This window comes from Durio zibethinus, chromosome 21 (assembly GCF_047325235.1).
Source record: "Durio zibethinus cultivar Kanyao isolate XHJ-2024 chromosome 21, ASM4732523v1, whole genome shotgun sequence".
NCBI classification, from domain to species: Eukaryota; Viridiplantae; Streptophyta; class Magnoliopsida; order Malvales; family Malvaceae; genus Durio; species Durio zibethinus.
The window spans coordinates 4177412-4197415 of NC_143182.1; the positions used below are offsets into that span (position 1 = coordinate 4177412).

General features: G+C 34.5%; 4 protein-coding genes, 1 long non-coding RNA gene and 1 pseudogene across 9 annotated transcripts; 3 read left to right on the forward strand and 3 right to left on the reverse strand.

Annotated features, from left to right (window-relative positions):
• Positions 1 to 1931: 1931 nt before the first annotated feature.
• On the reverse strand, positions 1932 to 2839 carry LOC111306395 (acyl transferase 5 pseudogene; annotated as a pseudogene).
• Positions 2817 to 3481, reverse strand: LOC149512780 (acyl transferase 4-like). The gene has a single exon (XM_089750776.1). The coding sequence runs from the start codon at positions 3317 to 3319 to the stop codon at positions 2843 to 2845; it is 477 nt and encodes a 158-aa protein (XP_089606902.1). The 5' UTR covers positions 3320 to 3481; the 3' UTR covers positions 2817 to 2842.
• Positions 3482 to 3799: 318 nt separating this feature from the next.
• KCO5 (Ca2+ activated outward rectifying K+ channel 5) lies at positions 3800 to 6056 on the forward strand. Its single transcript, XM_022903916.2, has 2 exons — positions 3800 to 4946; positions 5619 to 6056. The coding sequence occupies exons 1-2, from the start codon at positions 3928 to 3930 to the stop codon at positions 5764 to 5766; spliced, it is 1167 nt and encodes a 388-aa protein (XP_022759651.1). The 5' UTR covers positions 3800 to 3927; the 3' UTR covers positions 5767 to 6056.
• A 3902-nt stretch (positions 6057 to 9958) lies between these two features.
• On the forward strand, positions 9959 to 12685 carry LOC111306014 (uncharacterized). Its single transcript, XM_022903917.2, has 4 exons — positions 9959 to 10268; positions 10576 to 11156; positions 11675 to 12187; positions 12294 to 12685. Exons 1-4 carry the CDS (start codon positions 10016 to 10018, stop codon positions 12417 to 12419), a joined length of 1473 nt encoding a protein of 490 aa, XP_022759652.2. The 5' UTR covers positions 9959 to 10015; the 3' UTR covers positions 12420 to 12685.
• Positions 12686 to 13408: 723 nt separating this feature from the next.
• On the forward strand, positions 13409 to 16192 carry LOC111304941 (uncharacterized). 5 transcript variants are annotated; one of them, XR_002691912.2, is made up of 4 exons: positions 13554 to 13790; positions 14196 to 14580; positions 14806 to 15750; positions 15985 to 16192. It is a non-coding gene; the product is annotated as an uncharacterized LOC111304941 (long non-coding RNA). The 5 variants fall into 5 exon arrangements; XR_016331445.1 differs by having other exon boundaries at positions 14806 to 15726; XR_016331444.1 differs by having other exon boundaries at positions 13577 to 13790; positions 14196 to 14584; positions 14806 to 16192.
• Positions 16193 to 17579: 1387 nt separating this feature from the next.
• LOC111304940 (protein RADIALIS-like 3) lies at positions 17580 to 19642 on the reverse strand. Its single transcript, XM_022901991.2, has 3 exons — positions 19532 to 19642; positions 18827 to 19409; positions 17580 to 17852 (listed from the first exon to the last, which is right to left on the reverse strand). The coding sequence occupies exons 2-3, from the start codon at positions 19111 to 19113 to the stop codon at positions 17825 to 17827; spliced, it is 315 nt and encodes a 104-aa protein (XP_022757726.1). The 5' UTR covers positions 19114 to 19409; positions 19532 to 19642; the 3' UTR covers positions 17580 to 17824.
• Positions 19643 to 20004: the final 362 nt, after the last annotated feature.

Below are 20004 nucleotides of genomic sequence, written 5' to 3' on the forward strand. Positions count from 1 at the left end.
TGAAGCCAGCCGGCTTGAGCTTGAACATTAATTCCACAATAGTTATCAAATTAACATTGTTAGCAATATGAACACAAGAAAATGAGGAGGTGAACTCTTTGCTTTTGGCCGTATGAAAGAACTGTCTCCATTTTTTGCCTTTTTTATATCATAATTATTGTTTATATCCTAGCATGAATAATTGGCCATTTCCATCTCTACTATAAAGACAGGGAGCACGTAAATCAAGTCATGTAATAAGGAGTTTGTTTGATGTTTTCCATTGGATTTGCAAGAGTTGAATACAACCAAGTAATTCTTACAAAAGAAAAACCAAAAGAATGTTGAATGAATAACTAACCATTTGATTAATTTGGTAATGAATAATATTGTTTGAACTCATAAGTCAAACCTAAAATCCACATTCAAAACCAATTTCCAACCACTAAGCGTCTAAGTGAAAATCATCTACTATTAGGAAACGAATGATATGCAAAATTTGTGCAATCCAATATTTCCAAAAACGAACAGCATGGGAATGAGAGAACTTGAAAGGAAAAAGATTAAATGCATGAAGTCAATCTAATGTCTCTTGACAAAGCTATATTGGGCAATCATTATGTTCGCCAACACCTCCACCCTCTAAACTAGTGTAAAGCGCTTTCTTATTAAGGTGGAGAGAGCTAGAAAGTTAGGCAACTAGGCAAGAATTTGATTAGGTATTTGGCAGTGGCTATGTGGACCTAAGATTAAAGTTCGTTAACTTTCCGAAATTTCAAGTTTTTGTCATTCGCCCTGTATCATGTCATCTGTCGCAAGCAAAGAGAGATTTGTTGGGGGATTTTACAATGCCATCCGAAAAAATGGACAAGAGATTAGGTTCCCGAATCCTGGCAATTCTATTGGAACTATAGAAAAAAAATGCTCATTTAATGGTGAACTAACTGCCAAGTTAATGAGTTATTCTCTCTTCTGATTTTTTTTATTATTTTTTCCTTCTGCAATTTATGGACGCAGACAAAATTTGGTAAAAAGTAAAAACCTAGCATAGGTGGGCAATCACTTGATTCCTGGATGGACATTTTGGCTGATAAGTAAATCACATTGGGGCTTTGCATTAAAGTTCAGTTAATGATAATTTTTTAATTTAACATTCATTTGTTTAGGGAGAATAAAATTTTCCGTAGTTGGTAACTTCCCATGTTGGATTCCACCCCCCCCCCCCCCCCCCACCCCTACCGCCCCAAAAAAAAAAAAATCTAATAAACGATCAAGGGACTAGAAAGGGGAAATCACCATGAACAATCGTTCATCCACTGGAACTTTGGTTTGGGCTTCTTGTATGTCATTAGCTTGGGCTTTTCAATTTGTTTCAGATATTAAATTATGGGCCGTCAATTGCTCGACTTACAACTCTCAAATAATTTTTTGTGTCCACACTGAAACTTTGCAATTCGTATTAAAAATCAGTCAGATTAGGCTGGGCTTCCAGTTTATTCAAATTTCAATTTAGGCCGGCCACTTTGTTAAAAAAAAAATAATAAAATGAGCTTGGCACATTGACTCCATTACGGTTCCCATTGGGTTTTACTTTTAATGGTCCAGTCTCAGCCATTTATCACAAAATTTTGATTATCTCAAACTCAAAACAGAGGAATTGGTAACAATTCTGTGCTTTATTTTTCTTCAATGAAATTTTTACTAGATACATTGCATGTGCATAGACAAAAACATGAATAGTTTAACGTAATTCGATACTTTACATTGAAACAACATAAATTCTTCCTTCTTTCGTGTCAATGAAGCCACCGACTTTGCAGCAAATCCAACAAGGTGGGAAAATGGAAAAAGCATATAGGGAAAAAAGATTCACACATGTTTGAAACTTGTCTTCCTATCCTGTTTTATTTTTTACACTTTGTCCCTGAATAAAGCGACATGAGTTCAAGACTTCAAGCATTCTTTAATTGTTTGATTAGTTTTGTCACCAGATCAAGAAAGGGCTGGCGATGGTCGTCCTCAACACACTGTGTCATCAAATGGATACCTTTTTTGGGCAATGTTAGCGACCCCATGACGCCAACTGGGATGACGGCAGAGCCAGGAATTGGAACCATGTGGAACGTTGGGCCTCATCCATGGTCAACCTGGTTGAACCCCAATCGACCCCATTCTGATAGAAACAAAGTGGTGTAACCTAGAGGAGGTGCAAATGGGTCTTTACTATTTCTTAGGTAGTCTCCTTCCTTGAATTTAGCAAAATCACCAGGTAGCCTGGTTTCTGCTTCTTGTATCAGTTTAGTCACCTCAATTATTGATGCTTGTATAAGCAACTCGCATGGAGCTGCGATTGTTATTGGAAAGAAACAGTTGCCATAGAAACCTTTAGGCAAAGGAGGATTCAAAAGATTATGGCAATTTGCAAAGAAAAGAAGCCGGTTTTCAGTATCTGGCTTGAAGTTTATTGCTCTTGTTCAGAGGCTCCAAAAATTGGCAGCTACAATATAGAAAGCATGCAAGCTTTTCCTATCGATTCATGGAATTCTTGCTTTAGCTGATTGATTTCATCAATGGAAATGTCAATATTCACATGATCTAGGTGGTAGTCAGGCATTGTAGGTGGCAAGTTTGGCAATTCACTGACATTTTCTTGTTGTGGTGGAGTTGGAAAAAAGTCCCTATGCCACACTGGTGGAATACTTAGACGTTCCAGACCTCTTGCCAACTCCCCTACATCGTTTAAGAATTGTGCAGATGCTAGGCCATCACATATGGTGTGGGAAAATATTAGGCCTATGGCAAAACCACCACATGCAAATTGTGTCACCTGAAACAAAAACCATGCATTCCACCAAAACGTTTCTTAAGGCTTCATTACATTATTAGTATTGTTGGTTGAATTCAATTTTGGTTTTACACAACTAATAATATACCTGCATTTGTACAAGAGGTTCCATGCCTCAAATTTTCGGAACTTGATCAGGAAGAAGTTCATAAAAGGAGTGGACAAAGGATTATCGAAATAATTGAAGGCATCAAGGGTACAATCAACTGATGCCTCAACGAACCACATGCCTTCTCTAGAACATTCAACCTGGAGCTGATTTTTGCCGGACTCTTTTTGCCGTTCGGCAAGGGGGTAATAGGGTACCAAGGCCTTTGACAAGGCTTCTCTAATGACTTTTGATGCTTCAGGGTCATGTCTATAGACGTGCAATGTGCGAGTATAGCATCTGAGAACCGTTACTTTATCAATGTATGATAACTCAAGCTTGCCAGATGGTGTTTTCTGAGATGGATTTACTAGGCTTCGCCTTGATCTGATCACAGAGAGAGCCATTGGGAAGAAATATAGCTAAGAAATCAAGGCCAGGCGAATGATCATTGCCCTGCTGCAACATTTGGGACATGACATCCTTTTATACATAAAACGAGGTACTGAATATCTGCATTTTCAATACTAGACGAAACTTCTTCTTGGCTTTGAAGTTACAATTTGACAATGAAACAACATAAGTTTGCCCAACAGATGTTGCGTGTATAATATATTATTCTAGATGTTAGGTGGTCTTTTAATATGCAAAGTATGATGCGTATCAATTAATTTTTACAATAATAGGACAAATTACAGATTTGAATCTCAGTATTCTAGTGTATTTCTAGTATAGTAATTTTAATTGATTTTTCTAAACCAAGTTGCCGCCAAACAATGTTTAGTTGCAAAGAGAAGGCAAAGGTAGTGAGCCACTGCCTAGTTTCTCCAAGCAATCTGTCCCAATTGGCATAAATGGGTTCCACTAACCTAGGATTAATGGATGACCCTGTGATAGGTTAGCGTATGACCGGAAACAAAACAACCCCACACTTGAAAGTTGAAACCAACCACTCAACAACTATCACAATCTCAAAGCTCTCTCCTTGGCCAAAAGGCTTTCTTTTTTTTCTCAGATGGCAGATGAGCCTTTTCTCTCTCCTCAAACAAAACCCCAACTTCGACCCATCCTCGAAGACGACTATCATGGCTTCTATTTCACAGCACCACAATCAATCTCAACACCAGCCGTCTTCCCATCTGAAATTCAAGACCACCAACAAAGTCAACCCCCTTCCCGTCTCGAATATCCTATTAACCGGTTAAAGAAGCCCGGATCTCTTCACCGATGTAAAACAGCTCCAGCCATGGCTGTCATGCGTGACCTGAAGCCTAAAACACCTCAAGCGCCTAAGCCTCAATCTGAGTCCAGCATCATTATCAGGCAAGCTGTTTTCTTGCTATCCATTTACTTATTACTTGGTGTTGCTATTTATTCCTTTAACAGAGATGAATTCTCGGGTATTGAGACTCACCCAGTTGTTGATGCTCTTTACTTCTGTATAGTCACCATGTGTACCATTGGTTATGGTGATATAGCTCCTTTGACCCCAGCTACCAAGATTTTTGCTTGTGTTTTTGTATTGGTAGGTTTTGGTTTTATAGATATATTGTTGAGTGGGGTTGTCAATTATGTTCTTGATTTGCAAGAGAACATGATTTTAACTGGGATTCAGATGGAGAAAACACAAGAAGGGTTTTCAGCTAAGAATTACATTGTTGATGTGGATAAAGGAAGGATGAGGATAAGACTTAAAGTTGGTCTGGCACTTGGGGTTGTCGTGTTGTGTATTGGAATTGGAACTTTGATGTTGTACTTTGTGGAGAACTTGGACTGGATTGATTCTGTTTACTTGTCTGTTATGTCAGTTACTACAGTTGGGTATGGGGATAGGGCGTTTAAAACTTTGCCTGGAAGGTTGTTTGCTGGTGTTTGGCTTCTGATATCGACGCTGGCTGTGGCTAGAGCATTTTTGTATTTGGCAGAAGCAAGGGTTGACAAGAGGCATAGGAGGATTGCCAAGTGGGTGTTGCATAGGGATATCACCATTGAGGATTTGCTAGCTGCTGACATCAATAACAATGGTTTTATCAGGTTGGATTTCAATCTTTCTAGCTTATTTTGGTATGAACTTGACGTGTTGCTTGTTATTGGAATTATCTTAGTTTGAAATTGCAGGGCTTGTGTATGAATTTATGACGATGTCTATTACTCTCTGTTTTGCAATCACATAAGCACTTAGGTTTTCATTTAATGTAGGCTTTAATTGTTTTAGTTGCTTGAATAGGAAATCTAGGCCAGTATTTAAACAGGCGATATTTCATAAAGGAATCGGATGGTTAACACCAAATGATTAATAGCTATTGTATTTTAATTTGAAGAAAGAACAAGCATAGGCTCTAGATTCTGTTGCTATCAAAGGACAGAGATCTTAAGGGTAATGCCTAGAGAGGGTGATGGATTCATAATACTCATTTTGTTTATTAGTTAATTTCATGAATCAAATAGATGTTATCAATACTTTCTTCAACTGAACAATGAGTTTAGAAATTTAGATCATATATTATGGATGGACCTATTCAGTTACAAATTCATGCCATCAATATGCACTGTTTAGGCCCCCAATATATTTCCATCTTTAGAGCATTCTGCATATGAAACTTAGTGTATAAGTTTACTCTGCTAGCTGACTAATGGGGGCTTGTTTGTGGTTCTTCTCCTAGTAATGACATCTTTTCTTTTTCCCCTTGAAAATTCTCGTGGCAGCAAATCAGAGTATGTCATCTACAAGCTCAAAGAGATGGGAAAGATTGGGGAGAAAGATATATTGCAGATCTGCGATCAGTTCAGCAAACTTGACCTAAACAACTCAGGAAAAATAACCCTTCCCGATCTCTTAGAAAACCGCATCTGATATTGAGCAGACAAGGTTAATTATATTCTTTTGGCTAGAGATTGTAGAGTCATCTTTTCATTCTTGGAAATGGGCTTTGCATGGAAAATTGTATATTCATTCATGTTAGAAAATTTCAATTATATACTTTCTCAAGCTGCCGTGATGTCAAAAGCAAATGGAATTAGCAAAGAGAGAAAGGGTAACGAGATGTTTCTGATCTCATTAATATTTGAACTATAAATCTTTGCTGTCAATGTATTCATTATCCAAGACTACAAAATACAATGAAAAATAAATATATTCCTAAATGATGTTTCCCTTTTACCTTGCTTTCTTCATTTAGCTGCAGATAAATTAACAATTTTTGTGGAAAAATTATGCATTAAGGCTTTAAAAGTGAATGTATACTTAAGTGCTTGTATATAGGACTAATATTGATCCGGGCCTGCTTATGTTTTGAAACTTAAAATAACTCTTGCTTGTATTACTGCTAAAGGCCGCAGATCTTGCTATAAATATCTTGGAGAAATTGAGGGACCCATAATATGCATTCTCTTTATTGTTTAACTTTCGTAATAACGTAGATTTATGAATACTTTGTTCAATTAAATGATGGGTTGAGCTCATATTACCTTCTGCAAGAAACCTGATCGCCAAGTGTTCCACTAGGGTTTTTCGTGCTGCCAATATATATATATGAATGATGCTTGATTGCCACCAACGTGACTAGAATTATTATATTGTCTATCATATGTAATCATTACACTATAATTAATTAATTATAATTTAAAATTATATAAAATTTATCAAAATTTTTTATGAAGATTACATATATAAATGATAAATTCTTGTTGTAATTAAATAATTTTAGAATTATAATTAAAAAAATTATAGATGAAATGTTGGTCAATCCTGATTATCAAGCAAATGTTTGAATATGTGGGGATTAGAATTATTATATCCTTGAAATAGTAACTTGGTAGGAAAATAATACCTCTAGTTGTAATTTTCTAAGAAAGAAAATGTTTGTAACCAGAGAAGGGAGGAATAATATATAGAATTGTAGAATCATTATTATATCCTAGTAGTTGAAACTTGCTAGGAAGATAAGGCCCCTAGTTATGATTTGGTAAGAAAGAAATTCTTTCAACTTAGAATACATATACTTCGTTGACCGAAAGACAAGGATTTGCTCATATTTTTTTCATTCTACCAGTCGAATTTCATTTCAGAACCATGTGACACAGGTGAGTATGAAAGCCATTAGCCGTGCTCATGGCCACCATCACAGCAACAATATATAGTTATATATCAATCATTTGGCGTACAAAATAGGAAAAAGAAAAAGAGTGGAGCAGTTTGGTGAGTCGTTGGAAACTTAATATTTTGCTAGAATACAAAGTCATATCTCCCCAAACCAACAGATTTCCACCTCCACTTCATACCTCGTAAATTAAATAAATAAAACAAACATTCATTCGTTGATTTTATAAATACACACACACACATATATATATATATGGTTTCTTGCCCTAACTAGCTAGTTTTGACCCCTTAGCATTAATAAGGAACTTTTCTTTTTAGGCTTTATTTGGAAGTCACAATAGGGTCAGTGCAGCAAGATCGGAGTCATTTTTTTCTTCAATCATATCGGGCATTCGTTTAGCTTTCTTTCGATTTAGTAGAGTTGGAGTATTTTATCGACCCGCATCTTCAATGGCCAAGTGAAGAAGGAATCCTTCGGTGATCAATTGGGGGTATTTTTTTTATTGTTATATTTAGTGCTCTCGTATATCAGTATTGTTTTATCTTCTTAATTTAAGAAATTATAAAATATTTTTTAATTTATATGAAAATAAAATTTATTATTATATAATAAAATATTATTATTTATTGTTATATTAAAAATAAAAATATTATTATTCTATAATTTAAAATTTTTATTATATATAAATTTTAATATAATATTTTTAATAATCATTTTTTTCTCATTATAATTCATTTTAGAGGTGTTCATAATTCGGTTTTAACTAAATTAACCGATTGAACCAATTTAATTTAATTAATCAATCAGTTATCAAATTAATTTGAGTCAATTAATAAAAATAATTTTTAAAAAATTTTGGTTTTCGGTTAATTTGGTTTCAAAACCGAATTAACCAAAGTTTTAACCAAAATATAATATAATCTAAATATTAAATGAAAAATATATTAAATGGATCATTTAATTTTATAACTTGTTAGAATTTTTAACATAATACTTTAATATTTAAATATTTTATTAAATAATTTTGTTTGGTTTATTTAAAATATGATAAATTAAGAATTTAAAATATAATTTAACTTAAATGCATTTATTATTTGGTTAATCAAAAAAATTAATCGAACCGATCAAATTAAATTCAATCGATTAATTTTTAAAATTTATAAATTTAATTCAGTTAATGAAAATAAAATAATGTAATTTGATTAATTCAATTTTAAATAATTCGATTAGAAATTAATTGAACTGATCAAATGAATATTTTTAATTTACTTAACTAACATCGTATTTATATTTAAATATATATTTTTATTACTAATTTTAAAGTCATCATTATAATAATTAATTTTATTTTTATAATAATTAATTTTATTTTTTTCATTATTTTTAACCTTATTAAAACTAATCTCATGATTTATCGAAACAAAATCTTTAATTGGTTCATGTACAAAATGAACAAAGTAAATGAAATGGAGACTGTTAACAAGTTAATACTCAGGCCGCTACATTTGGAGGAACGGTCATTTTCATTTCTGATGTCACCGCAATTTTTTCATTCAGGCCTTTGGTCTTTGTCCCTTGTAACATTGGCTTTAAAAAAAAAAAAAAACTATCTTATATATGTATGCAGATACTGACACTCTTCCAGAAGCAGAAAAAAAAAGAAGAAAGAAAAAGATGTCGCGTAACTATCATTATTATATTCAGTATCCTTTAATTAATATTTTTTACCGGATATTCTAGTGATGCACTTATTTATGTAGCCTGCCTCTGTATCGCATGCTTTGGCTGTGTCAATAACTCAATTTGGAAAGGGTGAGCAAATGTCTAAATTGCTGCATCACATAGAACTAGAAGTTTTGAGTGGGGTGGAAAGGATAGAATAAAAATAGGATAAGGAACCAAAGAAAATTAAAAAAAAAAAAAAAGGATAAGGAACCAAAAATGTGGGAAATTTTAGTTAAATGACATAAATCATCTTATCTTATATTAATTGGTAATGCAATAGTAGGAGTAGGATAAGATGATTCTTTATCCCTATCATGTTTCGTATGTAATATGTACAGTTAAGAAAAAGATAAGATTTATTTTACAACTAGTAATAATTATCTTTTTTATTTATATTTTTGGTTATAAATATAAAGATAATTTAAATTATAATTTTTATTTATAAATATTATTTATTATAATTTTTTATGGTTAAGTGCTCGATTGATTTTTCAATAAAAAATTAGTTATTATATCAAAAATATTTTGTTTTTCTTTTCTTCGGGATATATGTGGACTGGAAAAATAATAATGTAGTATTCGACTTTCTTCTACACAGTTGGTGTAGGTCTGACAGTGCAATTTAATTAGAAGAAAAAAAAATTAATTCTCAAATTTGATCATTCGATGTTAAAAGCTAACATTTCAGGTTGACCATATACGTTACCTACAAATGTCATTCGTAATTCTTTTTACTTTCACTTTTGCATGGACGCTGCAAGACCTGGCAAAGCCAAATCGACACATGTTTGAGAGACTTGCAGGAGAAATAAAAAGAAATCCTACTTTAACAAACTAACCACATGTCTTCGTGATTAAAATGAGTTTCTATTAATTCTCATTAATATTGACAAGAAAGTTTTATTAGATAAATTATCATATTTAATTTTTTTTTACTTTCTTTTTCGTTTTATTTTGGCTGTTAGCCTTTTGATTAAGACCCCATTAGTGACTAGTATACTGGGACCAAACAAACTACTGATCCAACTACTTTTGAGAAAAAAATCAGAAGGTAATTTAACCAAAAGATCATTGACTGGGTTAAGATGTAGTCAAAGATAACATTGAAGTCTTATCGCCGATAAATAACAAAGAAATGGTCAACATTAACCTGAGGCAATCTAAGACCCCACACTTCAGAATCTCTATATATATGTGATGTCACTAAACGTAAAAATCACTACTCGGTAGGAGTGACATTTTTTTTTTCTTTTGTGAACTAGAGCTGAGAGCACCATGGGAAAAGCTATGGAGAAGAATTTGGTTGTTATATTTGTGTGGGTAAATTTGCTTCTATGGGGAGTTAGTGGTAGAATTGAAAAGATAGAAAGGAAAACGGCCGAAAAAGAAGTGTCAGCAGCGGGTGATCCAGGAATGAAAAGAGACGGGTTGAGAGTGGCTTTTGAAGCTTGGAACTTTTGCAATGAAGTTGCCTATGAAGCTCCTGGCATGGGAAGTCCCAGAGCTGCTGACTGTTTTGATGTTGCAAGTAAGTACAAGAATAATTAGAAAGAACACTCAAAGTAATGTAAAGCGAATCGAGACTTTTTAACTTTCTCGAGTTTATTTAAATCTTTTGTGATATCTCAATTTTATAATGAATAATAAATTTTTTATAGAATTTATTATAATTTTATCAAAACTAGGACGAGTAAAGTACAAGTTATTTGATTTATACATGAAATTTGTTCTTTCTCTTTCAAACCAGCAAATGATTGTAATTTTTTTTACATGTTAGTACTCGTTATTGTTTATATTTATCTGATGTTCTGATTCTTTGTTGTAAATGAGGGCAGATTCAACTCTGATACACAAGGTATCAGAGGCTGATAACAGACTTGGAATAGGCAAAACATTCAAAGGTTTGAGTGTAGATGCTTTGCACAACCCAGATCTTTATGCAGTTGAGAAGGAGCTGTATTTAGGTTCTTTGTGTGAAGTTTCAGAGAATTCAAATCCATGGCAATTTTGGATGGTTATGCTAAAAAATGGCAACTTAGACACAAGGACCAGTTGGTGTCCTGAAAATGGGAAATTCGTACCTCCGTTTACTACAACGAGGTTTCCTTGCTTTGGAGAAGGGTGCATGAATCAGCCCACTTTTAATCATCAACCGACACAACTCTTAGCTGATGGTACAATGAGAGGATGGTTCAATGGAACTTATGATTTGGATGCTGATGTTGATCAAGGACTTGATAATATCTCCTTTTATGAGGTGGTTTGGGAGAAGAAGCTTGGTTCTGGAAGTTGGATCTTCAAGCATAAGCTCAAGACTTCAAAGAAGTATCCATGGCTGATGCTATATCTCAGAGCTGATGCAACCAAAGGATTCTCGGGGGGTTACCACTATGAAACAAGAGGAATGCTCAATACTGTAAGTTGAGAAGAAAATAGTATTGCTTTACTTGGTTAATTGGTAGTGCTGTAATTTGTTGAAAATGTTTTTTTTCTGGGTTCTTGAAAATACCAGTCCTGTGGTAGGTGAGTGAAAGATGTCACTATTCGGGTGGCAAATTGAGTTACTGCAATATTAATGACGGCTGAATTTCATATCAGGCCTAACATGTTGTTGGGTCAACACATGAATAATTAATTTTTTTTACTTTACCGTCTCTTTTAGAAGTTCAGACATCTTGATTACTTTAACAACTAATACATACCAAATCCATGTTCTTGCGCGTTAACTGGACATGGGTTAAACTGGTACTGAGTTGACAGGCCATGAAACAGATTCATTGAATATTACGAGGTCATATTGCTGATACTGTGAATTAGTTTTCTTAGTAAAACAATAGTCGTCTGTAACTATGATTTGAAGTGCCTTTATGTTTGAATCTTTTGATTCCTTTCACTGCACCCTTGTTTGACATGCACCAATTGGTTTACTTTCAGCTCCTAGAGTCTAATTTTAAGGTCAGGATCACTTTGGATGTGAAAAAAGGAGGAGGACCAAAGAGCCAGTTCTACCTGGTAGATATCGGCAGCTGCTGGAAGAACAATGGTAAGCCCTGTGATGGAGATGTACTCACAGACGTTACAAGATACAGTGAGATGATAATCAACCCAGATATTGAAGATTGGTGTAGCCCGACAGGTTTGAGCAACTGCCCACCATACCATATTACTCCAGATAACAAAAAGATTTACAGGAATGACACTGCCAATTTCCCATATGCGGCTTATCACTACTATTGTGCTCCTGGCAATGCTAAACACTTGGAGGAACCTGTCAGCACTTGTGATCCTTATAGCAATCCTCAAGCACAAGAAATAGTTCAGTTGCTGCCTCACCCGATCTGGGGCGAATATGGCTACCCAACTGAAAAGGGTCAGGGTTGGGTTGGGGATCCAAAGACTTGGGTGCTTGACACCGGTGGCCTAGCCAGTAGGCTCTACTTCTATCAGGTTATTGTTTAATTTGCATATCTCATGTTAGAACGCGTTACTGCTCCAAATAATTTTATTCATTGTTGACGGTTTATGGCCTTTTTTTTTTTTTTTTCTATTTCAGGATCCAGATACCCCTCCAGCTAAAAGAATATGGACATCTATCGACGTGGGTACAGAAATTTTTGTTAGTGACAAAGATGAAGTGGCAGAATGGACCCTTAGTGATTTCGATGTTATTCTCACTTGATTCTTCATTCAAGTGTTTCACCTTCCACTTATTATTTATTTATTTTCATTATTTTTAGCCTCTTAAGAAAAGCAATAAAGAAACAGGGTAAAAAGGGGGTATTTTCTGATACTATTATATAAAGAGTGTAAGGATATAGGAGTTAATCATGCTCGAAGGGCTTGCTTTTTCTAATCCTGTAAGTTTATTCAATTAAATACCTTTTTAATTGCCTATCTTTGACTTATTTAAAAGGATTTGGAATTATGTTTTGGCCTGTTTACCTCAATCTTGGGTACTCGTTTTGTTTCGATATTGACTAATTAACCTGAATTATTTCCCGACATAGAAACAAAGGTCCCCCACACTATAACTAAATGACAAGATAGTAAAAGCTTGGTGGTTCCTAATTCCACTTATGGGTGCTTTTTAATAAAGTTCACGCGTACTTACGGGACCATAGCCTAAAGCTTTTGGCCATAAAGAATCTAGTTCTAGATCTTTTAAGTTGAGTGGTCCTGCCATGTGGTGGAAACATATAAATCATACCACATCTATCCTGTCAAACACACAAAACAGTTGTATAACCTTCACGGGATCTAGCCACATTGATGCTATGATGAAGATGATGCATTACAAATTTTGAGTTTGAGACTAAAAAAATAAATTAATATAATTATTAAACATCTTAAATATGTATATTTATTTATAATTTACATATAAACACAAATGTTAATGAAACTTTTGATAAAAACCGATGTAAAATATAACATATTAATACAAATTTCATTTAACATGCAATAACTTTTCTGGCCAAAAAAATAACATGCAATAATTTTACATATTAATGCAAATGTGCAATATGTAATTATAATATAAAAATAAATAAATATTAAAATGTGACATGACAATAAATACTAATTATATAAATATATTAGTGGAGTTTAAAAACTCGGACATGAATTACTTGATTAACTTATGCCGACGCCTTTTATTAAAAGAGAAAAAAAAAAAGTGGTACCAGGGCCTTCAAATGCGAATCCAGGCTTAACTCGTAGCCGAGCTAAGTTAACATTTGATAATATCCTTAAAAAACCCAGATTTATTCCTCCTTATTATTCAAATAGGCCCGGAAAAGGCCCATAATTGAGCACCATACGTTTCCTCAACGATGTCGCATTTGGCAAACTCATTCCTCCCCAAATTCACGAAAATCTCTCCTGCTCTTGCTGGTCAGTGAATTGAGGAGATCTATTTAGCTCCGAAAAATCAAACCTAAAATTCTCCCATAAACTTCTTCAGGATGAAGATTCTCTTCCCGTCAACTCCTATCGCAAATGCACCTCTAATGATTCACGACCGATCACCAAATTAGTTTCAATCTTTCAGAAGGTAACCAAACCTCTTAATCCTGAAATTAGGGTTTTTTCCTCGTTATTTACGGAGAGAATTAGAATTCATTTGACTAATATTTGTGCTTATTTTTCAACTTTAATTAGAACGTCTTTTATTTTACAAAGAAAGCTTTTTTCTCCCTTTTTTTTACATGAAAATTCTGAGATTGTCCAAGTTGGTGTTTTATGGTAGGGAATTGAAATAGATTTCAGTCTTGTTAACTGGGTTGTACATTAAAATCAACACATGCAAGCTTTTTTTTTTAATTTATATAGCTTAATTCTAAATGAAATGAGTTTGTTTTGACCTGGATATGTGGATTTTTTTTTTTTTTTTGGGATTAGCTTAAAAGTTCCTAGTATACCATGTTAATTGTTTTTTACTTTTTTTTTTTAAACGTAGACGAAATGGGGCTTTTAGGTTCTGTTTTTCTTATATTGCACACAAAGGCATGGCTAAGGGAAAGCTTATTGCTGTCTGTCAGTCAGATGGAAAGTTTACATCTAAGTGATGATTCCTTGTCATATACGGGCGGTGATGCTCATGGCCTCGTGCAATTAGCATAAACACTGAAAGCAATTTTGGTGAGCTAAAAACAGAAGTAGCAGGGATGTGGAAGTATGATCCTGATTCCTTAACCATTAAAATTTTCCTACCACACAACATGAAGACGCTTATCACGATTTCTAATCATGGACCTGCAACAACAATTGCTGGATTTTCATGGAAGCTCTGCAACCCTGGATGTTTATGACTTAACTAACGAGAATCTACCAAATTATGTATCGTAAGTATGTTTTTTGATGATAAACCCATTTTCTTCTTTATAATTTTCATGAATGGTGTACTTTTCTTTTTTTTTTTACTGTTGTCAAAATGTTGATGGAGATTGATGACTTGGATCCTTTCTTTTTTTTTGTACTACTTTGGATTCTTTTTTAAGGTTTCCTTTATACCTTCCTTTCCTTTCAATAAGCTCAAAAGGCTCATATCTGCTAAGCTTTTTTTGCAGGTTCTGACTAGATCCCTCCTCCCAGATCGCCTCCCTAAGATAATTTCAGCAGGAAAAAGAAAAAAAAAAACTGTAAAATTACCAAAACTTGTACGAATTCCAGATATTCTTTTAGTTAACCAATCATACAATGTGCATCTAACTTTCGTAGAACGATTGCGGACTTTTCGTATTTTGGTTGGTTTGGTGGTTAAGGTTGCTCAGCCTCATTTTAGTTATTTTCAATTTCTTAGATCGAAAGCCAACATTTCAACTGATATTCACGACCCACTCTCTCTTTCCAAGTTTTGAAAACCAAGACCTCAATCTCTTTTGCTGAAATAAACCAATACTTCCTGCTTTCAATAGATATCTGTTGCATTGCTACATCTGCCTGAAAGAGAAAGTAGTAGAATACAAATTTCTTCTTCCAGAAGCAACCATACTTGATCGACTTTCATCTTTAATATATACGATTAGAAATCCGCAACATTGTAACCTGAACCCGTTCATTCAAAGATTCTCATGTACATGCTGTCTATGGCATCATTCAATTCCTTTTTTTTTTTTTGGGCCAGAAGCATCATTCAAATCTATCTAAACAAAAGTAATGTTTTAATTTTTTGTTAAAGCATCCATATCAATGGAGAATATGAGAGTACTACCACATGAAGTGTAGTACATATTCGTCCTACGAGAAATACTCACAAACTTGTATTTTCAGCTGACACTCAAAGTTGCAAGTACAGAATCTGTTTAGTACATGTTGTACCGTAATTGTGTTGGTTCTGTAGCATAAATAGCTCAGACGACAGCACAAACCCAAACCAAGTTCCTGGGTTTGCTGAAAAGTGCATTATGGCTTATGAGTTTGTCAAGAAGTATAGGAACCTGAGGCCTGAGGTCGTTGTTCAAGTGCCAGGTTTCTTTTGGGCTTGACAGGTACATACACCGAGACAACGTGAGGTAAAAGACAACATTGAGAGAGTGAGAAAGAAGGGAGAGACAGACGAAAACAGGGAACAGGCTGCGCAAGGATGGATCCACCAACAGACATCTGTTGTTGCTCCGCCCATGCACTGCCTCTTCACTGGCTCTGCCTCATCGCTCGTTTTCTCCTCCCTCTTTATTCATCTTATTTATTTTTGGGATTGTTCTCTATCATGTATTATAATAGCAAGTGATTGAATTTAAATCCAGGTTCTCCACCAGTAGTGTGCAAGAAATCAAATGCTGGCAACCTTAACTAAAAAAAAAAGATTCAGATTCATGACAGCCACGGAAGCTAAGATAAATGTGGTGACTTTTGGCCCTACGGCCACAGCTCTTTTTCTCCCTTTTTGTACATTCTCTTTTGTTTTGTTGAAGATAAACTATTCTTTCAATCCAAGTGAAGCTACTTTATAAATCCGTTGACATGGCATGAGATCACTGGCAGTGGTATAGATATGAATGTGAGTGCATTGTTTTGTGATGCAAGTAAATGACCATGGAACTAGCATCAGCATATTTTTCCTTTATAGTATTTCCTCTTGCTTCATATGCTGTGGACTAGTCATATCATTATACTTGAGAGATGAAATTTCTCTCGATATTGTAGATTTTAAGTTGATAATAGCAGGCTATTCTTAATTCCATGTAGAAAACAATGACCTGACAACCAGTTTTTTTCACTGTTCTTTCAATTAGCTAAGCACTTATTCTCTGTTGATTCCTGTTTCACGTGTAGTTAACATAATGGAAATGGAATAAAACGAGCATTAACAATCACTAGCATAATTCGTAATTGTTATTGACAGAATCAGGTGAGCAGAATTGGTAAACTCCTGGGAGGAAAGGTTTCGCAGTTTTACTAAATTATGGAAAATGCATTTTGATTCTGCAACCATTTCTGAGAAATTTATTGCTTTTGCTCTGTATTAGCTTCCTCTATCACCATTGATAGGGGGAAAATGATGATACAAGCAAGTAATTCCGCATTGCTTTAAGTGACTGAATATATATCGAGGACAGGAAGAATTTCAGGTTTTGTCACAGCTGCCCTTCCAGCTCTGAATTTACCCGATGAGCACCAGGTTTCAGATACAGGTTGTTTTGACAAAGTAAACACTGAGGATGAGGATAGTTTTCCATTCAGAAAATTTAACCATTTGGGAAACAAAGAGATTTCTTCATTGAGATTAACGAGAACTTTAAAAGGATGTAGCAGGGCTCGTTTTTATTTTATTTTTTACAAAAATATTTTCCTCTTAATTTGGTAATTTGTAAGATTCTGCTGGACCTTATATGCTCGGAAGGGAAGTTCGATCTTAATTACAAAAATATTTTCCTCTCAATTTGGTAACTGGTTGATGCGTGATTCATTTCTCAAAGAACAGGATACGAATCTTCTTTATCCCATTTAATCTAAAAAATACTCTCATTTTTAATTGTGGGTCTTTCTACCTTCAAATTCACTGATATTTTTTCTATGACTAATGAAATCAAGTTCATTTACAGCTAGATTGGTTTAATTATGCTTCTAAGTAACTAGCTTATGTGGATTTTGAAATTGGAAGACATTTGTTATTCAAAGAGCAGAATCATATTCATATTAAGCAATGAAAATGAGTGGTTGAAACTTAAGAGTTCGCCCAGAAAGTCAGATCTCGGACGTTGCTGACATTGTGCCCAGATAGAGACTTCAAATCTTCGGGAGATGGTTCTAAGTTTCTTGATTTGAAAATCTTGAGTGCTTTTAAGGTTAGTATCACAATCATTAAAGAGACAAGAAAAAGAAGTCTAACATTGTCAACTTCCAATAAACAAGGCCCCAAGACCCATATCTACTATCTGCAAATTGAAGAGTTAAAATCTTCCTGATAATTACTGTTTTACAATGAAGAGATTGATTACATCTAGGAACAACGGATATAGCATTAGAATTGATACAAATAATACAACAACCAGCCTTGTTGATATGCCCTGCATTTTTGTTGGACGTGAGTTGTGGCAAACCCACCGGTAACCAATCTGAATAAACCATCAATAGCTCTGAGGATCAATTTATGTCCAATCGAACCAGCAAGCTGCAAGCGAAAAGACTATAAACAAGAGATAAAAAAATACACTGTTTTAACCCTAAAAGTTCATAACAATGTTGACTAGGCAGATATTTACAGAATCTGATTGGCCTCATGCTAGAAAGGACTTTAAATCTGCCTAAAGTAATGGTCTACTTGGAAATGAAGATAGCAATTATCAAGCTTAAGATAGTAATATTCTTCATTGTAGATTTAGAATCACATAAATATGAACTGGAGTTACTCAAATACAGTCCAAAAGAAAATAAAAGCGGGAGGAAAACAAAGGAAAAAAAAAAAAAACACCCTTTTGAAGTTTGACTTTGTTATAGGCTTTCAGCTAATGAAAAGAGTCATGCCAAGAGTTGCTAAAGCTGAAAATTTGTTTACTCTACATCCATAAGCATAATAGAACCAGAAACAGACTTTGAAACAAAATTGTGTCGGTATTACTTTCCAATCTTAACACCACAGATGATTCTCAATTCCAAGTCATTGTGTTAATTAGTGGCTTACACTGCTAGCTAAAAAGAAATATATCCTGAATAGAATAGAGAAATAATTTCCTATGAAAGTTGCTATTATGAATTTATGATGCAGGAAAGGCCAAAAAGAAAAAAACAGAACAAAAAACGCAAGTAGAAACAACGAAAAGTCATAGATTGGGAGGCATAGCAACACAGGACTCTTCTACTTATCCCTTATGAAAGGCCAAGTCAAGGTCGGGCTGGGAATTAGCACAGATGGCTATGCATGCGTAAACCAAATACCTTGATCAGTAGAATTCCCAAACTTTCAGACCAAATGACGCAGTTTCCAGAGTCAATAAACTCAGATGCACGTGTATCCTAATTTACTTCTCTATAGCTATGAGTAAAACGATCCTCATTAATCATCAATATGGATTAGACGGTTTCATGAATATAAAGAATTGATAGAAGAGACGCAAAAGAAGCTTGCAGAAAAGAAAGATTGTGTACTTGTTATCTTCATCAGTCCAGCATACAGATTGAGTACAGTCGACTTGAATAGAAGGCTGAGATTCGCCAAGTTTATGGTCCAGTTTACCGGACTCAATAAACTGCAAATCCTCCAAAAGTATCACATAATGTTTTTTCACATCTTCCGCACTTTTTCGCCCTCCAACCATGGCTGCAACCACTTCCCAACGATCTGGGTGTTGCTCATCAACCACCGCTAGAGCTAGCTCAAACAACTTGTTCTCCTCCCAGCTCCACCCACACGAAACTGTTGGAAAGTTATCCATATGTCACCTGTAAAAAACCTTTCTTTTTTCCTTTGATTGATTGATATTGTTCTTCTGAGGGAAATAAGGAAGAGTTAACAATAGCTTCGCATTCTAGGATTCATCGAAGAAGAAGATCCGGAGAGGAATCTTTTTGGGGGATAACTTGTTTGATTCTCTAGACCAGATTCTAACACCCCTGTGTCCTTGGGGGGTGTCAGATATCTGTTGTGAGCAGCAAATCTTCCCTTTTTGTTTGATTTTTTGAGGGAGTCTTCTTGTCAGAGACAACAAGGTAGGCTTTCCTTAGTCTAGATCTAACCATGGGCAATGAGAAATACTAAAATAAGTAAAAAAAACTCAACATAAAGGAATCCATCTGGTCTAAAACAGGAAAACCCAAGGTCAAAAACGGACAAAACTTAAATACTACACTCACCATTTCTTGCAATACGTAGAATACCACTTTTCTCCAATTCTAGGCATCGGATTCTAAATATTGTTTGATACGGAAATACATCATTACATGCAATTTTAAAGTAATTAAAACCAACCATGGAAAAGAATCTAATATGATCATATCTTAAGCCAATCAACCTTTTGCACGTTTTTCTAAATTTCTACCTTGAAACTAAAGAAAGAGACTTTTGTGGGTAAGATACTAAGATCACACCTTGCCTGATTTTTCCTAGTTTCCAAGCAATTACAGTTCAGATCTGGGTCATTTTCAAGGACTTTTAAATGGGTAGAAAGACTCCATTGCAGAAGAAAACATTTCTTTTATCTTACTGGTTTTTCCTGATTGGAGACCATCGTAGGCAGTGAAAACTGATGCCAAAGCGACTTTTCCTACACTTTATTTTTCATTTATGGTTCCTTAGGGTATGGTTTGCTGCTTTTGAATTGATGTGT

Excerpts from the sequence above, each read along its gene's own strand:
- LOC111306014 (XM_022903917.2), top strand. The coding sequence starts at position 10,016 with ATGGGAAAAGCTATGGAGAAGAATTTGGTTGTTATATTTGTGTGGGTA. Across the intron at positions 11,157-11,674 it reads CAAGAGGAATGCTCAATACT|CTCCTAGAGTCTAATTTTAA; the intron begins GTAAGTTGAGAA and ends GTTTACTTTCAG. Across the intron at positions 12,188-12,293 it reads GTAGGCTCTACTTCTATCAG|GATCCAGATACCCCTCCAGC; the intron begins GTTATTGTTTAA and ends TTTCTATTTCAG.
- KCO5 (XM_022903916.2), top strand. The coding sequence starts at position 3,928 with ATGGCAGATGAGCCTTTTCTCTCTCCTCAAACAAAACCCCAACTTCGA. Across the intron at positions 4,947-5,618 it reads AATAACAATGGTTTTATCAG|CAAATCAGAGTATGTCATCT; the intron begins GTTGGATTTCAA and ends TTCTCGTGGCAG.
- LOC111304940 (XM_022901991.2), bottom strand. The coding sequence starts at position 19,113 with ATGGATAACTTTCCAACAGTTTCGTGTGGGTGGAGCTGGGAGGAGAAC. Across the intron at positions 17,853-18,826 it reads TGGACTGATGAAGATAACAA|CTTGCTGGTTCGATTGGACA; the intron begins GTACACAATCTT and ends TTTCGCTTGCAG.
- LOC149512780 (XM_089750776.1), bottom strand. The coding sequence starts at position 3,319 with ATGGCTCTCTCTGTGATCAGATCAAGGCGAAGCCTAGTAAATCCATCT.